The following is a 20,398-nucleotide window of genomic DNA, read 5'->3' as shown; positions in this document are numbered from 1 at the left end:
CTCAAAACTGTCATGCGGGTTCTTAAAACAAAGCATGTATGTGAACCACCTTTCAGATCCTCCTCATATCTATGTCAAGATGTGCAGAAGGGAAATCCATCCTGAACTATTAATAAGCTGACTGAGGTAATATTTAGGGGGCAGTGATGCACTTTACATTTTACACCAGTGACAAATAAACATTGACCAAGTTCACTGTGGTGATATGCATCACTGTAAATACACAAGGGATTAATGTAAATACATGTAGACTAGATAGACACTAGAGGGAGCACCAGAGACATGACACACAGACATTCAACCAATAGGTCAGTAAAATAGGACACGACCAATGGGCATTCATGATACACACAGAGGTGACACCACCACAGGAGGGCATTACACCAACCCATATAGAAAGGACACAGCACACATGATTTTCCTCTTTCCAGTGGAGACACCCAGTGAGTACAGACACAGGGTTGATTGAACATCACACCCACCACGTGGATTGTAGCAGACTGGTTTGTCAGTCTGAATAGCTATAGAAGGATTAACAGTAGAGTCGAATCCGAGTAGGAGAATTGTTAATAGTTTAATAAACGTGTTGAAGTTATCTCCACGTCTGAACCTTCCTTTGTCAGAGTGCACATCAAGGAAGCAGCTTATGCTACGTCGAGAGCATAACAAGACATGGTAGCAGTGAGTGACTGTTTCAATCCATATAGTTACAACTCAGCAAACAGTGACAACCAGCAACAACACCCAGGCAGGATGATCGAGATTCCGGTTCCACAGCGGCTCACGTGCCACGGCAATCTCAGTGAAAACTGGCATGCATTCAGGCAAAGGTTTGAGATCTTCCTGGTAGCAGCCGACCTACAAGACGTGGCCGATGCTGAAAAGACAGAGCTTCTGCTCACCATCGCCAGTGCCAGAGCAGAAGAAATCTTCAAAACATTCAAGTTCTCCAAAGGGCAAAACAGGAGTGACTTCCAGGCAGTCCTGGACATATTCGAACAATACTGCGAGGAAAACACAAACAAACCATCAGAAAACGGTAAGAGGCGCCAGTACTCACCACGAGGCCGAGGTCCCAGAGCAGAGAACGACAATTTTGATCGGCGGCCATCTTGGTAAAGGTGCTGCACATGCGCAGTTGAGGAAAAGGCCCCAAGTAAAGGAACAGCGATCTGAGCATGCCCATTTGCTTCCTACGACCTACGTCACACGCGTCATGACGTCAGGGGGCCCAGACCACGCCCACCTAAAGGGGAAATGTCCCAAAACGCGAAAAAAAATGTTAAAGCCGTAAAACCCGATTCTTTCACCTGGAACGACAGCGCAATGCCTGAAATTCGACCAGTAGCTGAAAGTAACCTCCGCAGAACCCTGCAACAAGCAGTTAGCACCGCCCAAAGAGAAGATACAGTCCTTGAAGACTACGACTCAGACCTTGAATTCTTCTTTGGACATCACAAGCCCAATGCCAGCTCCGACACAAAATGTGATGATACGGTCTTGGATAACAACGACTCAGACGAAGATTTCACCTTGGGAGGTGGCTACCCCAGTACCAAATCCGAACCGCAACTAGACGTGTTGTAAATTGACGACCCGTCGACGAGTTCTTCGGATTGGGGAATCTTCAGCCCAGCAGATACAACATCCTGACTCGTGAGTGCAGGATTATGCTGCGGCCTGACGCCAAGAGACAGTGAGTGGTACAAGCCACACAGAGAGTGGTCCACGCACCACAAAGAGTCCCCGACTCCACACAGAGAGAGGTCCATGCACCACGAATGGTCCCAGCCTCCACACAGAAAGCAATGAAAGACTCCACAGCGAGCTCGTGGACAGACTCCACGACAGAAGCAATGCAAGACTCCAGAGCGCAGTTCTTGCATGAACAAGAGGTGACTCGAGTGACACAAGCCTCCACAGCGAGGGCGTGGACAGCCTCCACGATAGAAGCAACGCAAGACTCCAAAGCGCAGTCCTTGCATGCACAACACCATGAGGGTCTAGCAACCTCCTCTGAGCAACCAGCAGCAGACAATTCAAGTCTGCCATGCTCCAGTGAACAACAGAAAGACTATGACAGTCTGCCATGCTCAAGTGCACAGCAAGAAGACTATGACAGTCTACTACGCTCCAGTGAACAACAAAGCGACTATGACAGTCCACCCAATTTGTTTGAGCCACAAGCAGAAGACTCTGACAGTCTACCCAGCTCAAGTGAACAACAAGAAGCTACTGAGGCTCTATCCACTGTATGTGAGACAAGTGACGACGGCATCCCACTTCACATGCAAGATGTGCAATGTGACAGACCTCAGCTGGTGTGTGCAGAGGCACTCGACAATCACAGTGAGACTACTGGTGACTCCGGTGACACCACGTTACTTCAAACCTCATTCGCTCGAGTCTCTCCACAACCAAATGCATTCCTGAATGTTTTGACTCCTGACGTGGACCATCAAGAAATCTCAGCTGACTCAAGTGAACCTGCAAATGACTCCGGACGGGGAGAGGCAAGAAACCAAAAACCGACTCAGGTGACACAGACCAGACTCCAGACGGGGAGCAACCACAACCAAAGCTGATTCAAGTAAACCGGACTTGACTCCAGACGGGGAACGCCGCAAACTCAGTGACAGCACGCTCAAGAAAACAGCAGATGCCTCAAAGCACGCTGACACGAGTAACTGTGTGAAGGACTCATATTATCCACAGAGTGTGGTCCTTGAGCGCAGCAAACACAACAACAGAACCATCCAACACAACAACAAAACCTATGAAAACCACATCAACGACAATAACGAGAAGCGTACCAAAGGCAACAGCGTCGACAACGAGCACGACAAACACAACGCCACTGGAACTACGACTGGTACGACATGGTACGACTCAGGCCATGAGGGAAACCGTTACTGCTCAGCTCAGTACAATGACATACCATGGCAGGACGATGCATCTTCCCAATTTATGTTTGCTGCACTACCAACAGGCAACCTGGCTTTAAGGACAGATGCCATCCAACATCGCTACCACAAGCATCGTAAGAAAAAAAGACTCAAAATCAGACAACAAAGTGATGTGACCACTTCTTGGTTCCTTACACACAGGGACACTGATGGTGTTTACAAAGCAATGCCACCATCAACATCACCACCTCACCAACCAAACAAGAAAGACACTCGACCATAATAATTAATACATTTTGGATTCATGCATATGATTTGGACTTATTGTTTAATGATCACTGTCATCATAACTTGTACATAGTATCACTTATCTACCTAGTTTGTTCAATTTTCTTTAACACTGTACAGAAAATATGTAACACGAAAAAAGGGGGATGTGGTGATATGCATCATTGTAGATACACAAGGGGTTAATGTAAATACATGTAGACTAGATAGACACTAGAGGGAGCACCAAAGACATGACACACAGACATTCAACCAATAGGTCAGTAAGATAGGACACGACCAATGGGCATTCACGATACACACAGAGGTGACACCACCACAGGAGGGCATTACACCAACCCAGATATAAAGGACACAGCACACATGATCTTCCTCTTTCCAGTGGAGACACCCAGTGAGTACAGACACAGGGTTGATTGAACATCACACCCACCACATGGATTGTAGCAGACTGGTTCGTCAGTCTGAGTAGCTGTAGAAGGATTAACAGTAGAGTCGAATCCGAGTAGGAGAATTGTTAATAGTTTAATAAACGTGTTGAAGTTATCTCCATGTCTGAACCTTCCTTTGTCAGAGTGCACATCAAGGACGCAGCTTGTGCTACATCGAGAGCATAACAAGACATTCACTTTGTTCAGACACACACTATAGTTGTGCTTGTCCTTTTGCAGAAGGGATATTATTGTACCAACCATGGAGGTGTTGATTTATGGATGTCAAGATTTATTTAAAATGCATATTCAGCAATAAAAGTTGCATTTTGTCCAGCACTTTTAGGGAGTAAAACATTGTAAGGCACTTCACAGAGGCATTATCAAACAAAATTGGTCACAGAGACGCGAGGCAGTACTACAACAGATGGCCAAACGCTTGGTCAAAGTGGTAGATTTTAAAGTGCATCTTAAAGGATCAGGGAAAGGTGGAGAGGCCAAGAGATTTAAGAAGAAAATTTCGGAGCACAGGGCCGAAGCAACTGAAGGCACCAATGGTGGTGTAATTAATATCTGGGATGTGCAAGAGACTAGAACTGGAGGATTGGAGAGATCTTGGAGGGTTGTCGGGCAAGAGGGGGCTACAGAGATAGAGAGCTACAAAGCCACAAAGGAATTTGAAAAGTGTGATAATTTTAACATTGATGCAGTGCCAGACTGGGATCTAATGTTGGTCAGCGAGCACAGAAGTGTTGGATACAAAGCATTTGGAATGGGTTAGGCTATGGGCAGCAGAGTTTTGTATTTGCTGAAGTCTATGAAGTGTGGAAGATGGAAGAATGGCTAGGAGAACATTGGAATGAGAGGTAACAGAAACATGGATGTGAATATTCATCTACTGTTCAATTGTTGATTATAACCTCCAGAATTTCAAATTCCTATCTCTCACTGCCACAACCCTGATACAAATCATTTGATAAATATCAAGAGAAACATTATTTTAGCCAAGTAAAGGATATGGAAGGACATTTTAAAACTATTACATTTTAGTGTTTTTTTCAATATAGAAACAGTTTAAAATAAAAGGATATACTCTCAGAAAAAAGTATTTTGATACAAAGAACAATACAGCACAGGCCAGGTCCTTCGGCCTTCCAAGACAACGCCTATCACATGTTCTATCTAAACCAACCACCTGTATCCTTCTATACCCCCGTCTGTTCATGTGTCAATCTAGATAAGTCTTAAAGGTCACTATCATAACTGCCTCAACCACCTCACAGGCCACCATCACTCTGTGTGTAAAAAAAACTTCCCCACACATCTCCACTGAACCTATCACCCCTCACCTTGAACTTGTGTCCCCTTGTAATTGTCATTTCCGTCCTGGGAAAAAGTCTTGAACTTTTCACCCTATCTATACCCCTCACAGTTATATAAACTTCCATCAGGTGCCCCTCAGCCTCCGTCTTTCGTGGGAGAACAATCCCAGGTTATGTAATCTCTCCTCATAGCCAATATCCTTCATACCAGACAATATCCTGGTTAACCTTTTCTGTACCCTCTCCAAAGCCTTCTGGTAGTATGGTGACTAGAATTGGACACAGTATTCCAAATGTGGTCTAACCAACGTTCTATATAACTAACATAATTTGTGAACTTTTATACTTAGGGGCTGGTTTGGCTGACAGGGCTAAATCGCTGGCTTTTAAAGCAGACCAAGGAGGCCAGGAGCACGGTTCAATTCCTGTAACTGCCTCCCCGGACAGGCACCGGAATGTGGCGACTAGGGGCTTTTCACAGTAACTTCATTGAAGCTTACTTGTGACGATAAGCGATTTTCATTTTCATTTCAATGCCCTTTCCAATGAATGCAAGCAAGCCATATGCTTTCGTTACCACCATTTCCACCTGTGCTGCCACTTTTAAGGATCTGTGAACCCCCACACCCAGATGTCTCTATGTGTCTATACTCCTGATGGTTCTGCCATTTATTTTATAGCTCCCACCTGAATTGGATCTATCAAAATGCATCACCTTGCATTTGTCCGGGTTAAATTCCATCTGCCATTTCTCTGCCCAATTCAATTTTGCAGCCTATCCATATCCTGCTGTATTCTCTGACAATCTTCATCACTATCCACAACTCCAGCAATCTTAGTATCATCCACAAATGTGCTAATCAGACCAGCTACGTTTTCTTTCAAGTCATTTATTTATTTACAAACAAAAGAGGTCCCAGTACTGATCCCTGCGGAACAGGGATGATTTTATAGAGAATACCAATACATATGGGTAATGCGCGATAATAGACTCGGAGACATTGGAATAATATTGAAAATGCTGTATGAATTCAGCAGTATTAACTGGCTTTCAGCTATTCTATAGCATAGAAACATGTATCCCATTCACTATTATAACATGTAAAGCAATAGTTTAAATTCTGCTTCCAATCTGTCCACTTTCCTGCTTCTGTAAAATTATGCCATCAATTGAATGTTACTTGGAGGGCAGTTTGTTGAACTCAAACCTGGGTCCTCAGCACCGTAAGGCAGTAATATTTTAGCCAGTGTGCCACCATGCCGCCCTATATTCATGTTAGTCTTGACCATGTTATGGCAATTACATTTGTTGCTGGTTCTACTTTATTTGCCAAAATACTCCGAGTGCATTTAATCCCCATTGTCACATGCACTTAAAAAGAAAATCAACGTATTGGTATTTGTGGCGAAGTGAGCTTGATTGTACCTGCGAGTTCCCTTTTGATGTTCGGCAGATTCGCTGGGCAGGAGTTGCTGATGGTAATGGCAGGAGCTGCCATTCCTGGATTGCTGTAGACATCTAACATATTGCCAGGTACCGGTAACTGAAATATTAAACAATGATATGTTAGGAATTCTTCAGTCAAATTAGATGGAAATCAGTGCAAAACAAATATGTGTATTTGATTTCTGAGTGCTGCTTTAGATTAGTGACCTGTTGTAATCTGTTTTATAATGTATTTTACATTTCTACCTGCGTACTTCTGACACTATGGCAAAGCCAAATTTTATCCAATTGTGCATTTCAACAATGTTCCAAACAATCACAATTCTATTTTACAAAAAATACTAATCTACTACTAATCTACAAGTCTAACTGACGAGTGGAAAAACCTATGGGTAAAGTCCTTCAGGCTATATCTGAATTTAAAAAAGCAAATATAGAAAGACTACCATTAAAAACATTAATTTGATTCAGAGCAATTTTCAATGAATGAAAGTACCGTATGAACAAAACATTGTATGTTGGCTGAGGTAGCGCGAACTTCTAGTTTTGACTAGGTAACCTTTGGATACAAGGAAACGAATAATGATGGTTATGTTCCGATACGAGAGATAATATTTGTTCTTTTGAGCATCAACGTGATATAAAGGAAACCCTGATGGAAGTTGTTGATTTAAACCATAGACCACAGCACGCACGGTGAGCGGTGTTATAAGAAGACAATGGCAATCATACCAAATAATTAACATTTAATTAAAACCCAAATCCTAAATCTGTATGCAAATGACAACATATGCTGCATGTTTAATAGCTTAAATTTTCAACAGTTAATTTGTCTTATACATTTTGCATTAATACAAAATTTTCTGGAAACTGTGAACTTGAAAATCTGTTTGTGATCAATGTCTGCATTGGAGGCAGTCTGAGTAGATTCCAATTTCATTTTCCATGTCTATAAACAATGGTGGCAGCCAAGATGGATTGGGCACCAACAGCCTAAGTGTCTCAGGCTGTTCTGCTCTTCCCACATCAGCAGCCAGTTTGTCAGCATGTACTGCTTCATGCTTTTTGGCTGATACTTATGCCCTCGGAGTTAAGCTACCTCACATTATAAAGGGTTGCTTTTACGCAAACCTCAAAGATGGCCTTGATTAAACGAACAATGTGTAATAACTGGCTGGGCTTTCTAAGTGTATACGGTTTTGTTAATTACAAATCTTAGCTATTTCAAATAACTGTGTAATAACTATATCGACAAACCTTGCCAGCATACAAAAAAACAAACTTGTATTTGCATAGTGCCTTCACATATCTCTTCAAAATGTTCAAGAACATTTCAAATACAAGGAATTATTGTAAAGTCCAGTCAGTGCTATGATGCAGGTGTTAGCAGTAGTCATTTTGAACGAAATGAAATGAAAATCGTTTACTGTCACGAGTAGGCTTCAATTAAGTTACTGTGAAAAGCCCCTAGTCGCCACATTCCGGCGCCTGTTCGGGGAGGCTGGTACGGGAATTGAACCATGTTGCTGGCCTACCTTGGTCTGCTTTGAAAAGCCAGCGATTTAGCCCAATGTGCTAAACCAGCCCCTTACAAACAGTTTGCAAACAGTAATATCCCACACACAATATTAAAGATAAACAGATAATTTAATCTTTGATACAATTTCATGAAAGCCATTGTAATTTTTAAACTGTTAATCTTTACTGCTTTTGAAAGTAACAAAATGGATAAGCTCTGTCTAGTGTTGCAGTAATGGAGTATGTTTCTTCACAATATTACATGGATTACATATGCATTAGGAATTTATAGTGAGTTGGTCGACAAACCCGAACAACTGGCCGAATCTTAACTTAATGCATTCTACACAAGAAACTGTGGTTGTGATGTTTCAGTTGCCCAGAGCAAATCCTGCTATGTCAGGAAAATATTGGGTGAGCCCAGAAACGGGATTTGTGTGAGTACAAACAGTTCACGATGTTCCTGGACCCTCCCAGCTTCATTTAAATACATAAGGGGTTGGTTTAGCACAGTGGGCTGATCAGCTGGCTTGTAATGCAGAACAATGCTCGCAGCGCAGGTTCAATTCCCATACCGGCCACCCCGAACATAAGCCGGAATGTGGCAACTAGGGGCTTTTCACAGTAACTTCATTGAAGCCTACTTGAGACATTAAACGATTATTATTATATTATAGGATGGGTTTTAAGCCAGGTTCTCCCGACTCTTGCAATTCTCCCACTCGATGCAGCATGAAGCTTGCGTGAATCACTACTGACCTCTGCAAATGGAGACGAGCGAAAAGGGAGGGTGGTCTGTCGCGTTATTTAAAATGGCACCCTTTTAAAAAATTTGTTCTGGGCGTCGCAGACTGTGCCAGCATTTTGTATCCATCCCTAATTGCCCTCGAGGGGCAAGTTAAGAGTCAACCACATTGCTATGGGTCTGGAGTCACATGTAGGCCGGACCAGGTAAGGATGGCAGATTTCCTTTGCTAAAGGACATTAGTGAACCAGATGGGTTTTGACAATGGATTTATGGTCATCATTAATTCCAGATTTGTACTGAATTCAAATTTCACCAACCTCAGTGGTGGGATTTGAAGCTGGATCTCCAGAGCATTACTCTGGGTCTGTGGTTTACTAGTCCAGTGATACTACCACTACGCCACTGCCTCCTCATAATACGCCAGTTGCTGTCCTGACCTCGGAGGAGCCGGACCTGCCATCGTTTTTAGGCCCTGCCTCTCTCAATGCCGGTAGAAGTCACACCCCCTCAAAAAAAATGACTAAGTGTGAGAGGTTCGCGAGGATTCCCACAGATTTCCACGCCCAAAATGATGTCATTTTTCCGTGTGTGAAGTGCATCCTGTGTTTTAAAAAAAAAGTTCTGGTATCTCCACAACTTTGTTTGTCCAGACTGACCCACCTTGAAAAAAGGAACTACATGGAAAAAGTTACGGAAAGGATAAGGGGAAAGAAATCAGAATCAAAACTGATAAGAGGTATAAAATTACCGTATTAGCCATTGGAATTCCTGGGTCCATCAAGCTAAGAATTTCATCATTATAACTTGACTCCAAGCTAATAATGTCATCAATGACGTCGTCCATCTGTAATAACCAGCAGGGGAAAAAAGCTTAAGAAACAATCAGAAGCAAAACGCCTCAGATCACATCTGCCTAGATGTACTGATTTTGAATTTTAAAATCCTTTGAACTATTCATAGTCATATAAGTTTTCAAGCTGATTCATTTTTAGCTTTGGGAGAAATATGTGAGATCACACTAAGCCTCCTTCTCTCATCTCAGAACTTGTTAAAATTATCACCATCACAGCCATCTGTTACATCAGTGTTCTTTTCATGAACAGAAGATTATAAATCTAATTTTAACATTGGTTATCAGTCATCGGAGCATGCAAAATCATTATTGTTCACCATTCCCTTTAAAACGCTTGTGTTCATCATCATCACAGTTTTGTGCTAGCAGAAATAAGTTTCAAATACTACGGAACAGATTTTCATTTTTGTCACAGTAAAGTGTGTCAGCAGATAGGCAGGCTATTATAGAATGTGACCAATTTTCATTACACTGATTTCAAATGTCAGAAAATTAAATTTTAGGTCTGAGCTGGATTGAAATTCAAACTAACAGGGTGGCAAGGTGACGCAGTGGTTAGGACCTGACAGGTATGCGGGTTCAATTCCGGCCTTGAGTAACTGTGTGGAGTTTTCACTTTCTCCCTATGTCTGCGTGGGTTTCCTCCATTGTCCAAAGATGTGCAGGTTAAGTGGGGTTACTGAGTTACAGGGATAGGGCAGGGGAGTGTGCCTAGATAGGGTGCCCTTTCAAAGGGTTGGTGCAGACTCAATGGGCCGAATGGCCTCCTTCTGGATTGCTGCAATTCTATGGCAATTATATGTCTCAAAGGTGAAAGGCAGGTTTTGGTGGTGGTTTTCAAAGCAGAACAAGAAGCCTAAAGTGTAAAGATGTTCCATGCAAAGAAAGAAGCAGTTGGGCCTAAAATGTGTTGCACCATCTGATCCCCATATTATATAACAAATTGCAATACAGCACAAGTTGCTTCACAAAGGCGTAAGGGAAACTGGTGTGAAGCAAAAGGAGAGATTCAGAAGGTGGCCAAATTTTTATGAAAGAGGTGGATTTTGATCAGGATTTTAAATAAGGAAAAGAGGATGGTCAGGTAGATGAGGAAATTCTAGAGAGCGGGACATATCAAGGAATGAGTGAAGGAGAGGCATGACATCAGAGAGGAGTTTGTAGGAGATTACAGGGACAGCAAGGGATAAGGCCACAGAGAGATAAAAAAAAACAAGGATAATAATTTTATCTTTAACTTCTACTTTTCATAAACTTGGGTGTCAAGTCCTTACTCACATCAAGTCCTGTTCACTCATAACGCTTGTTATTGCTAACCTACTTGCTTTACCAGATATGTGACGCCTCATTATCAAAATTCTCATCCTTGTTTTCAAATTCCTCCATGGCCTTACCAACCCAATCTCTGTAATTTTCTACAGGCCAACAACCTCCAGATAGCTTTACTCCTCTAATTCTGACATCTTCAAAACTCCTATTTTAATCACACCACCATTAATAGTTGTGTCTTCAGGTGCATAGTCCCTTAGCTCTGGCATTTCCTCCCTGAACATCCTTACCTCTCTCCCGTTCCTCCTTTAAGATGCTCATTAAAAACAATCTCTTTGACTATGCTTTTGGCTATATGTTTGAATTTAGAACAGTACAGCACAGAACAGGCCCTTCAGCCCTCGATGTTGTGCCGAGCAATGATCACCCTACTCAAACCCACGTATCCACCCTATACCCGTAACCCAACAACCCCCCCCCCCCAACCTTACTTTTTTTTTAGGACACTACGGGCAATACGGCATGGCCAATCCACCTAACCCGCACATCTTTGGACTGTGGGAGGAAATCGGAGCACCCCGGAGGAAACCCACGCACACGCGGGGAGGACATGCAGACTCCGCACAGACAGTGACCCAGCCGGGAACCGAACCTGGGACCCTGGAGCTGTGAAGCATTTATGCTAACCACCATGCTACCGTGCTGCCCACGGGGGAGGCAATGGCATAGTGGTATGGTTGCTGGACTACTAATCCAGAGACCCAGAGTCGTGCTATGGGGCAGCATGGTAGCATGGTGGTTAGCATAAATGCTTCACAGCTCCAGGGTCCCAGGTTCGATTCCCGGCTGGGTCACTGTCTGTGCGGCGTCTGCACGTCCTCCCAGTGTGTGCGTGGGTTTCCTCCGGGTGCTCCGGTTTCCTCCCACAGTCCAAAGATGTGCGGGTTAGGTGGATTGGCCATGCTAAATTGCCCGTAGTGTCCTAAAAAGTAAGGTTAAGTGGGGGGTTGTTGGGTTACGGGTATAGGGTGGATACGTGGGTTTGAGTAGGGTGATCATGGCTCGGCACAACATCGAGGGCCGAAGGGCCTGTTCTGTGCTGTACTGTTCTATGAATATTGTCTAAAGCGGCTCAGAGTCAAGTTTTACTCTCATGTGCTCTTGTTAAATGTCTTGGGATGCTTTATTACATTAAAAGTACCAGAAAGTTGTTGTTGTTTGGGAGTCAATATAGCCTGAGCCTTTCATTGAATCTAAATGCAGAACTGTCCTGATTCTCCCCCCACCCATCCATATCCTGCATCCTATCCAGTCATGAGTGCTTCCTGTCCCACCTCTTCCAACTCAATGAGGTGCATCTGATCAACGGGCAGCTGTGTATCACCACACAACTGAAAAAGCACAGTATCAGAGTCTCACAGTACTCAACGCAAACACAGATTTTCCACACTCTTTTATGTTTTCAAAACAAATAACTGAACATATTCCCAATATGATCTCCCCAAATTTCACGCACTCCCAACAGCTGAGCTGATGACAGATAATATGAATTGTGCTGATAGGTTAGCCCTCGATATTGAAATGTGACCTGATCATGAAAAGTAATCATGCTTTTTGATGACATTATCAGGTAGGAGTCATGGATGCCCCATCCGCAGTCCATCAATGCACGTTGCCAAACCAAAGTTAGTCGGAATTGAAATGGTCACCGTTCAGATGAAAGATCATCAATCTTAAATGTATTTTCGCAACATATACCTTGTTATATGGAGTGGCAAACATTAAATAATTACTGATTTTAACATTTAATACATGCAATACATTCAGCAGATTTCAGCGAAATATTAGCATCTGTAGGTTTCTTTTTATTACCATTTTCATTTCGGGCAACCAGACCTGCAAAAGAAAAGAAAATATTAGATATTCCACAAAAACTCCTTAAATTGTATGCACCTTGTATATTTAATTGATGTTTAACAATCCCCAGGTTAAGGTAGAGACAACCACAAGAAGACTCGGACATAGGAACAGAATAAGTGCATTTAATTATTTTTTAAAAATTAGATGACCAGCTGAGGACACTGAATATCGTACCCTGCTTTCTAATATGTCACTTCATGAGGTGCTGTTAATTACAAGAGTGCGACATTAATACATAGAGGAAAAAAAGACCAAGAGTTCAGATACAAAATTTGTCTGCAAAATCATGGTGCTATCAGCAGAGAGAACCAAGGTCTGGAATTTCCACTAGGTTGTGCTGTTCTCTCCAATGCATTTCACCTGAAATTGGCCAATCCAGCACACAAAAGATTGAGGAATTTCAGGTGCAAATCACATCCAACAGCAATCAAGTTTCTGTCAGCTTTTGGGTTAGAAGTTGGTCCATCTTACAAAACCGGTCACACCCCCAAATTGTCAGTGAGTTTCCACTAACTGCCCCTCTTTGCAGGACTTCAAAGAGGCTCTTAAAATTCAGCTTACTTTTAGGTACAAGGACGTTAATAGGCAAGTTTGAAAAGCATTTGAAGATTTTTATTTAAATTTACCAAGAAACTGACTATTGACCGATGTAACTAGAAGGTTCTGTCCAGTTTTTAAAAGTTACTTTCTGCTATTTTCAATCTAGATACTTACAGATGGTGGACTAGATACTGATTAAAATAATGCTTATTATTGTGATGAACACATTTTCAGCCACAAAATTGCTCCAAGTTATCATTCAAATATTTATATTATCTATACGTAATATATAAAGGAATATTATTTTAAAGCAAAAATGTATATTTGACCACACTTGATCTGATTCTGCTGGTTCATAGCAGATTCGTATGTCTATCGTTATGCAAATTGTGGAAGTTAAATTTGAGGGAAAGAAATCCTTCACAAAGGTGAAATTTGTGTATGGACCACTGATCGTCTATTTGTGCACCTGAATAAGCTGTGTCAATACCTGCTAAAGTTGCTGCACTGCACAGCAATAACAAGTTGAAAATTAACAGTGCACTCAACTATCATAAGTAGTGCAGGAGGAAATCTTCAGACACTAAATCATGTTTGCGCAGAAAAATGTAGAGTGGTGATCCATTTAAAAAGGTCCTCACCACCATTTTTAATTTGTTTATTCTCATTCTTATCTTTGTTGGTTTGCAACTGTTCACAAAACAGTCCTTTTTGTTCATTTGTTTTATATTTTGGGGGCCCTAAGGTCATTTTTGAGTTTTAGCAAAGTTTTATTTTATAAATTTAGAGTGCCTAATTCATTTTTTCCAATTAAGGAGCACTTTAGCATGGCCTATCCACCTACCCTGCATATCTCTGTGTTGTGGGGGCAAAACACACGCAAACACGGGGAGAATGTGCAAACTCCACACGGACAGTGACCCAGAGCCGGGATCGAACCTGGGACCTCGGTGCCGTAAGTCAGCAGTGCTATCCACTGCGCCACTGTGTTGCCCGAGTTTTAACAAAGTTAGCAGTGGCTTCAAATCTATAGTAATGAAATTCCTATATTTGTGTTTTCATATCACTCTCCTCTGCAAACGAAATGCTACACAAGTCCAGGCTTTAAAACAAAATATTTCAAAGATGACAGCACCAGCCTGTGCTAGAAAGCATTTTATAATCAATATGTTAACGTTGAAACACAATAGTACCCAATGTATTGCAGCAAAACATTTATTCTTAATTTTGAAGCCAGGCAGATGTGATATAGTATACTGATATTCTTCTTTTAAAAGTTTTTAAACACTGTATATTTAGGTTAACAGAACAGATGTTGTATTTTTAATAATCTGCCACCCTCCACCAGCAATTTTCACTCATTTCTCACTAGCATTACTGCTTGACATGACAGACTGTTGGTAGAAAGGTTGCATCATGTCCTGATGGAAATAGGCAGTACATTAATACATTTCATATTTAGATTTAAGTTGTGTAAAAAGTTAGGCCTCCAAAATATACCACTTTAATCTTGGAATAAATAAAATCTCTACTGGCAAAAGTTCTAGGTTTGTACCTATGATTTGAAAAATGTATATACTGAATCACACAAGTCAACTTGGACTACCCACATGCTACATACAGCATGCTATATTACTTAAAATGGGTTGGTCAGTTAGCCGTTAATTATGGAAGAGGGTGCAAAGAGTAATTATGTTATACTCTTACACTTCTTGAGGGTAGATCTTTTAACAGTGCAAATTATTGAAATGCTACACCCTCAGACAGAAAATTGTGCTAGTTCTGGTACATGAACAAACATAATATTAATAGCAAACGGATATGTAACACTGAGATTTGCAGTGCGGATAGCAGTCATAAGCATAGATGGGTTAGGAACACAATGTTTATAGGTGACTAAAATCCTGAGGAAGCTTCAATAATTACTTTTTGATAACTAACATAAAAGGTATTTTGTATTTATACTGCATGCTGACTAATCTATTGGTTAGCAGTAGAATCATTACATTTACGATGCTATTATCTCTGAAATACAGACACACATTGCGCCATATGAGACATTTTCACCTTTGTGCCTCCACAAGTGCACATTTGATTTTAACCTTTCACAACTTTCTCATCCTTGTAGTTCAGACACAAAATACTATTGATTAACATGAAAATCACAACCATTTTATCAAACTGCAAAAAAAAGTACAAAAAGCTCAAAGTATCTGAACTATGCATAAGATTTTAAAACGTGAATTGAAAAAAAACACAGCTTCATGTTTAAGTTGATTATACTTTGTGAAATTATTTACCTTTTAACTTCTAACCCAATATTATCCACACAAAATAATTTTACGATTACCTCTTTTTCACAGTTTGAGCTGATGTTTAGCATGGCCATTGGGCTGTTAGGTGCACTGCTTCCAGTTCCTGGAGGCATGGCATGATCACTTGGTTGGTTAGAACAGGGCATGCTTAAGGCTTGGTTTGACAGCTTGTTGCCCAAGGTGGTTGACAGATACTGCTTTACCTGCTGCCTTTGGGCTTGCTGAATGTGGTATTTGGTTGGATTTTCAAGGTGGGTTTGCACCTACATGTAGAACAGAATTTTTAAAAAAAGTGTCAATCTTAAGTTTTTATTTGTTTCTATAATTAAAACATAACATAATGCACAATGTAACGAAAGTTTGAGTATCATTTTGAAGTTCTACGTGGCAAAGAAATGAGACTCCCTTGTGAACAAATAAAATAATATGAAGCATCCAAAATGGCGACATAAATACAAGATCACTTCCCTTAGAAAAACAGTGTTGGAAGAAGCTGCAGAGTGTTTCCTTTTGTTCAAGATTTTAGGAGAGCATCACACTTTGAGAGTTTACTGTAGTTGAACTACTATGAGGTTGCAAATCTGTGTAGCAGATCTACGATTTTACTGATTTTCTAAGCTCTCAATGGGATAACAAAAAGCCTTTAAACTATGAAGCCATATAATTTCCACAATGGTGAAGCCAATTTCTGCATATTAAATTATAAAATTAATTTACACTATAATTCAATCAAAAGCATATTTGCTGATAATTTACTTACAAGCAGCTGTTTAGCATTAATAAACAGCTCTTTCAGATTCCTGCAGACTATTTATAACTTTTGGAAGTCTTAATGCTGAATTCAGAAACGGTAATGTCTGCAACGGACACCACCCAAAAGTTATATTTAGAAGACAATCAGGTCAAAAATATCACATTTCGTTTAGTAATTAAATAAGATGAGGTGTTGTTTAACAAACAACCAAATAAAATGAACTAAATACTGGTCAATCACAGTACATTACAGCAAAACGTACCTGATAATGATTAAGCTCCAACATTTCAAATATGATGAAACATTTACTAGTGTTTTAAAGTAAATGAACCAATAAATGTTAGGAGTGCAACTACAACTGCTCCACGCAAGGACATTGGTAGCTGTCGACTATGTTTCAAATATGGTTTACCAGTGGCCTAGATAAAGTGGCATCAAAACCACTGGTCTTATAAAAAAAAACTCCCTTAATTAGTTATGCATATAAAGACATCAACAGCATACAGAAGAAGCTTTCAAGATGCTATGGTCGTTAGCCGTATAAATTAAAAATTATTTGCCATTAGCAGTTTTACACAGCTTTGACGTCACTGTATCTTATGCATAAAATGGGTTCTTTCATGGAGAGATTATGATTTTTTGACTGATAATTGCTCCAAGGCTAATTCATTTTTCGTTCCAGTCCCAACATTAGAAGTGGAAAAGTGAACAAGGTTCACAAAGAAGCCTTTTTACAGCGTGAAAGTGCTGTAATAGAGTAAGTTATGGAGAGATCTAAATGTTATGAGAAATGCACAAATAGATATGCAAATATCTTTGTTAAGTCTTTTCTTTCTTCTTTTACTTTGTTAAGCCCATTTTCCTTAGTTTTTCCTTTCATTGCAAGCTCTCTGTTGGTGGGTAGGCGATATAATCTGAGGTGTGGATTTTGCCAGCGCTCAGTACTGTGGCGTATCTATGGTGAGCAAGACAACATCAGTTTTTCTTTCTGTCTTAAAAAAGCCTTGCTTCTCTCTATCGATCCACCTTAAATCTCCGTTCTGAACTGGAAAGTAGAGAATTATACAGCTGAGATAGATGAGCAACAATAATCTAAGTAACAGGCACTTGTACAGCTTGAAGCACCGACCATCTGATTAGGAAACAACAAAGTTCAGCATTTTTATTAAAATGCTTTACTGTCGAGCTTCCGGTGGCGACATGGAGGTGGAGGTCGCACATTGGGTGGCTCCCGCTAGAGCTTTCATTCTTTTGGCCCTTTTCACCCAGTTTTGGGGGTACATTTTATATGAACATTCTCCAGCAAAGTTGTGGTAATTAGAGGATGTCAAAAATGCAACAGAAGAATATGGCATGAAAAGGAACGGGCGCAAGTCTGCCTGCGAGCTCATGTTCGGTGCGGAGTACTGTGAGAGGAAAGCTCGCCGGGTGGGGCTGGGCATATTATGGTGGTCATGCAGGCCGAGATGATGGTGGTGGAATTTGAGCAACAGTTTGATAAGCATTTTGAGCGGCATGAAAAGGAAACGATACATTGACCCTGATAAAGGAGGTTCTTGGAAAGATATGGACGCCAGTGTGGAACATGGGAGAAGTGTCGAAAGCGGTGGAGGAAGCATTGTCATGGCACGGCAACCAACTCGCCTCGATGGCAGAGGAGCTGCGGAAGGTGGAGGAAAGTAAGAAAGGGCTGAAAGCCAAAGTAGAGGACCTGGAGAACAGGTGACAGCAGCAGCACCTTCGGATCGTGGGGCCACCTAAGGGGCTGGGGGGCTGGAGGCTGATCGAGGACTTTTCTGAGATGTTCGCAAAGTTGTTGGGGGAGGAGAAGAACACCTTCAATTTTGAGCTGGATGGGGCTCATTCGACGCTCCGGCGATGCCAAAGGCGAATGATTCCCCAAGAGCTGTAACAGTTTGTTTTCACAGCTATCAGATGAAAGTGAAGGTCTTGAGATGGGCCAAGCAGAATCTAAAGTGAGGTGTGAAAGCACCTGGTATTCGTATATACCAGGACGTCACATTGGCACAGGCAAGAGGGCGGGCGGCCTTTAGCAGAGTGAAGGCAATGCTTTACAAGAGTAATCTGTTCGGGGTGGTCTACCCAGCGAAGTTGAGAGGTACGGATAACTCGAGGACTATTACTTTGAGACGGCAGGGGAGGGCTAGTGGCGTTTGTGAGGGCTGAGGGATTGGGACTAAAACTGAGTTTAGACTTTGTTTTCCTATGTTGTGGTTGGGGACGGTAGGATAATGTGTTGGGGTTTTTCCCCCTTTGTTTGGGGTTTATCATGTTTGGATGGTTTAGAAGGGCTGGATGTGTGGGAGGGCTCTTTTGTTTTTTATGTAGATGGGAGGGGGACACATCAATTAATTTTAGGTGGGGATTTAATTAAAGCGTTGCCGCCGAAGATGGATCAGTCCAAGCCGTGCTTGGTTTTTTCCAAGATGGCGCCGGAGCGAGGCGATTCTCTGCGAGCTCCCCGCAACAGATCCACTTTTTACTTAACTTGTACTCGTTCTAACCTTTTAAAATTTAATTCTAAAACTAGCATTATTACTAACTTCTCTCTTTTATATCTTGTGTTGCCCTATTATGTATTTTCTTTTATTCCCTTGTCTTCCCATATACTGAATGATCTGTTGAGCTGTTCACAGAAAAATACTTTTCACTATACCTTGGTACACGTGACAATAAACAAATCCAAATCGTTGACCCCTTCGGTGAGGCGAGGGTATTGGCAGCGATTATGAAGGAGATGGGGGAGCGGACCCCTGGCGGTTTTTACATCCAGGGGGCAAAGAGTATTCCTTTTTTTCACCAGTGTATAATGTAGATTTGAGGCTTGTCTTCTTTCTTATGGGGATGTTGTTGTTGTCAGGGGTGAGAAAAACTGAATACTCGGTGATTGTCATTTCCTATCATGCTCCGCACTTGGTGGATGTGGTCTTGGAGACGAGGCCTGCACAGAGGTCGGCGTGAAGGTTGGATGTTGGGCTGCTTGCAGATCCGGGTTTTTGTGTGAAGATGGCAAAGGTGATTGATGGTGATGTGGGGTTTAAGAAGAATGGGGAGGTCTCGCTGTCAGGGATTTGGGAGGCGGTGGTAGGTGGCGAGATCATCTCATATAAGGTATAGGTGGATAAGGAGGCAAGAAAGGAGTGGCAGCGACTGGTAGATTAAATCTTGGAGGTGGATGGGAAGTATGCGGAAGATCCCACTCCAGAGCTTTTGGTCAGTAAAAACAAACTGCAGTTTGACTTTATGTCTACAGGGGAAGCGGAACACCAGTTGAGGTGGGCAAAGGGTGTGGTCTACGAGTGCGGGGAGAAGGCCAGTCACTGCTGGCTGGACAGCTGCACCTGTAGGCGGCTTTGCAAGAGATTGTTCAGGTCCATGATGGGGTGAAGGGCTGGTGCTGGCACCGGAGCAGGTAAACCGGGCAATTGAGGAGTTTTATAGGTCGTTTTATTGTTGTATAGGTCGAAGCTCCAGGGAATGAGTCAGATATGAGGGAGTTCTTGGAGGGGCTGGAGTGTCCTAAATTAGAAGAGAAGGAGAGGGCAGATTTGGACGAGCCAGTGGGAATTGAGGAGAATCGGACAACGATAGGGAAGATGCAAACTGGTAAAGCACCGGGGCCGGATGGGTTCCCCGGTGGAATTCTATAAGTTTTGGGTAGGCAGGTGCCACAGTTAATGGAAATGTTTGAGGATGAGGTGGCTAAAGCGGCGCTCCCAGAGAAGACGGGACAGGCATCTATTTCGCCGTTGTTAAAAAAGAGTAAGGATCCGATGGAGTGTGGGTCGTATCGGCCAATATCCCTGTTAAATGTGGATGCCAAGATTCTTGCCAAAGTGTAGGTGCTTAGGTTGGAGGAGTACCCTCTGCAGGTGATTGGGGAGGATCAGACAGGGTGTATAAAGGGTAGGCAGTTGTCCTCAAATGTGCGGCAGTTGTTAAATGTGGTAACCTCCCCAGGGGTTTAGCTAGAGGTGGTGGTGGCGCTGGATGTGGTGAGAGCGTTTGATTGAGTAGAGTGGAGTTTTTTTTTGCGGTGTTGGAATGGTTTGGGATTGGGCCTAAG

At 42.0% G+C, this 20,398-nt stretch overlaps 1 protein-coding gene across 10 annotated transcripts in view; it reads right to left on the bottom strand.

Moving 5' to 3' along the window:
* Positions 1-20,398, bottom strand: part of LOC119973102 (microphthalmia-associated transcription factor-like) — a 400,216-nt gene that overhangs the window by 34,787 nt on the left and 345,031 nt on the right. For all 10 annotated transcript variants that reach the window (XM_038810635.1, XM_038810638.1, XM_038810637.1 and 7 more), the window contains 4 exons: positions 15,593-15,820; positions 12,655-12,678; positions 9,409-9,504; positions 6,374-6,491 (listed from right to left, as the gene is read on the bottom strand). In XM_038810635.1, the coding sequence (XP_038666563.1) occupies positions 6,374-6,491; positions 9,409-9,504; positions 12,655-12,678; positions 15,593-15,820 (466 nt within the window). The remainder of the gene's footprint in view (positions 1-6,373; positions 6,492-9,408; positions 9,505-12,654; positions 12,679-15,592; positions 15,821-20,398) is intronic.

The sequence above is a fragment of the Scyliorhinus canicula genome, chromosome 11 (assembly GCF_902713615.1).
Source record: "Scyliorhinus canicula chromosome 11, sScyCan1.1, whole genome shotgun sequence".
NCBI lineage: Eukaryota > Metazoa > Chordata > Chondrichthyes > Carcharhiniformes > Scyliorhinidae > Scyliorhinus > Scyliorhinus canicula.
The sequence above is the reverse complement of the archived record's forward strand: the minus strand, read 5'-3'. Positions and strand labels throughout refer to the sequence as shown.